At 55.6% G+C, this 338-nt stretch overlaps 1 protein-coding gene across 1 annotated transcript in view; it reads right to left on the bottom strand.

The window, feature by feature from the left end:
* Window positions 1-330, bottom strand: part of LOC104516130 (COP9 signalosome complex subunit 1) — a gene marked incomplete at its 5' end in the record, with an annotated part of 2,770 nt that extends 2,440 nt beyond the window's left edge. The window contains one exon of the mRNA XM_010160354.1: window positions 298-330. Coding sequence (XP_010158656.1) covers window positions 298-330 — 33 coding nt within the window. The remainder of the gene's footprint in view (window positions 1-297) is intronic.
* Between the last annotated feature and the right edge of the window lie 8 nt (window positions 331-338).

Below are 338 nucleotides of genomic sequence, written 5' to 3'. Positions count from 1 at the left end.
CGCGGCGCGCGCGGCGCCGCGGCTCACCAGCCACTGCTCACAGAGCAGAGACCCATCCCTGCAGCCAGGCTCTCGACTGAACTACACAGATCCCACGGGTAATTCCTATGGGATCCAGAGATCCCTTAGAGAACACAAGATCCCAGACTTCTTTTTTAAAAAAACCCAAAACCCAAAGAAAAGAAAACATGGTTCGCAGCCCCACCAGGAGCGTGGGGGTATCCAAGTTTCAGAACCAGACACCCAGGAGGATTACATCCCCCCGAGACGTGCACACCGCTCCCACTTGGTCCTCACCTCGGGGAAATCACAGTGATCGAACGATGCCAACAAGAAGC

Source organism: Eurypyga helias, unplaced genomic scaffold (assembly GCF_000690775.1).
Source record: "Eurypyga helias isolate BGI_N326 unplaced genomic scaffold, ASM69077v1 scaffold25611, whole genome shotgun sequence".
NCBI classification, from domain to species: domain Eukaryota; kingdom Metazoa; phylum Chordata; class Aves; order Eurypygiformes; family Eurypygidae; genus Eurypyga; species Eurypyga helias.
The sequence above is the reverse complement of the archived record's forward strand: the minus strand, read 5'-3'. Positions and strand labels throughout refer to the sequence as shown.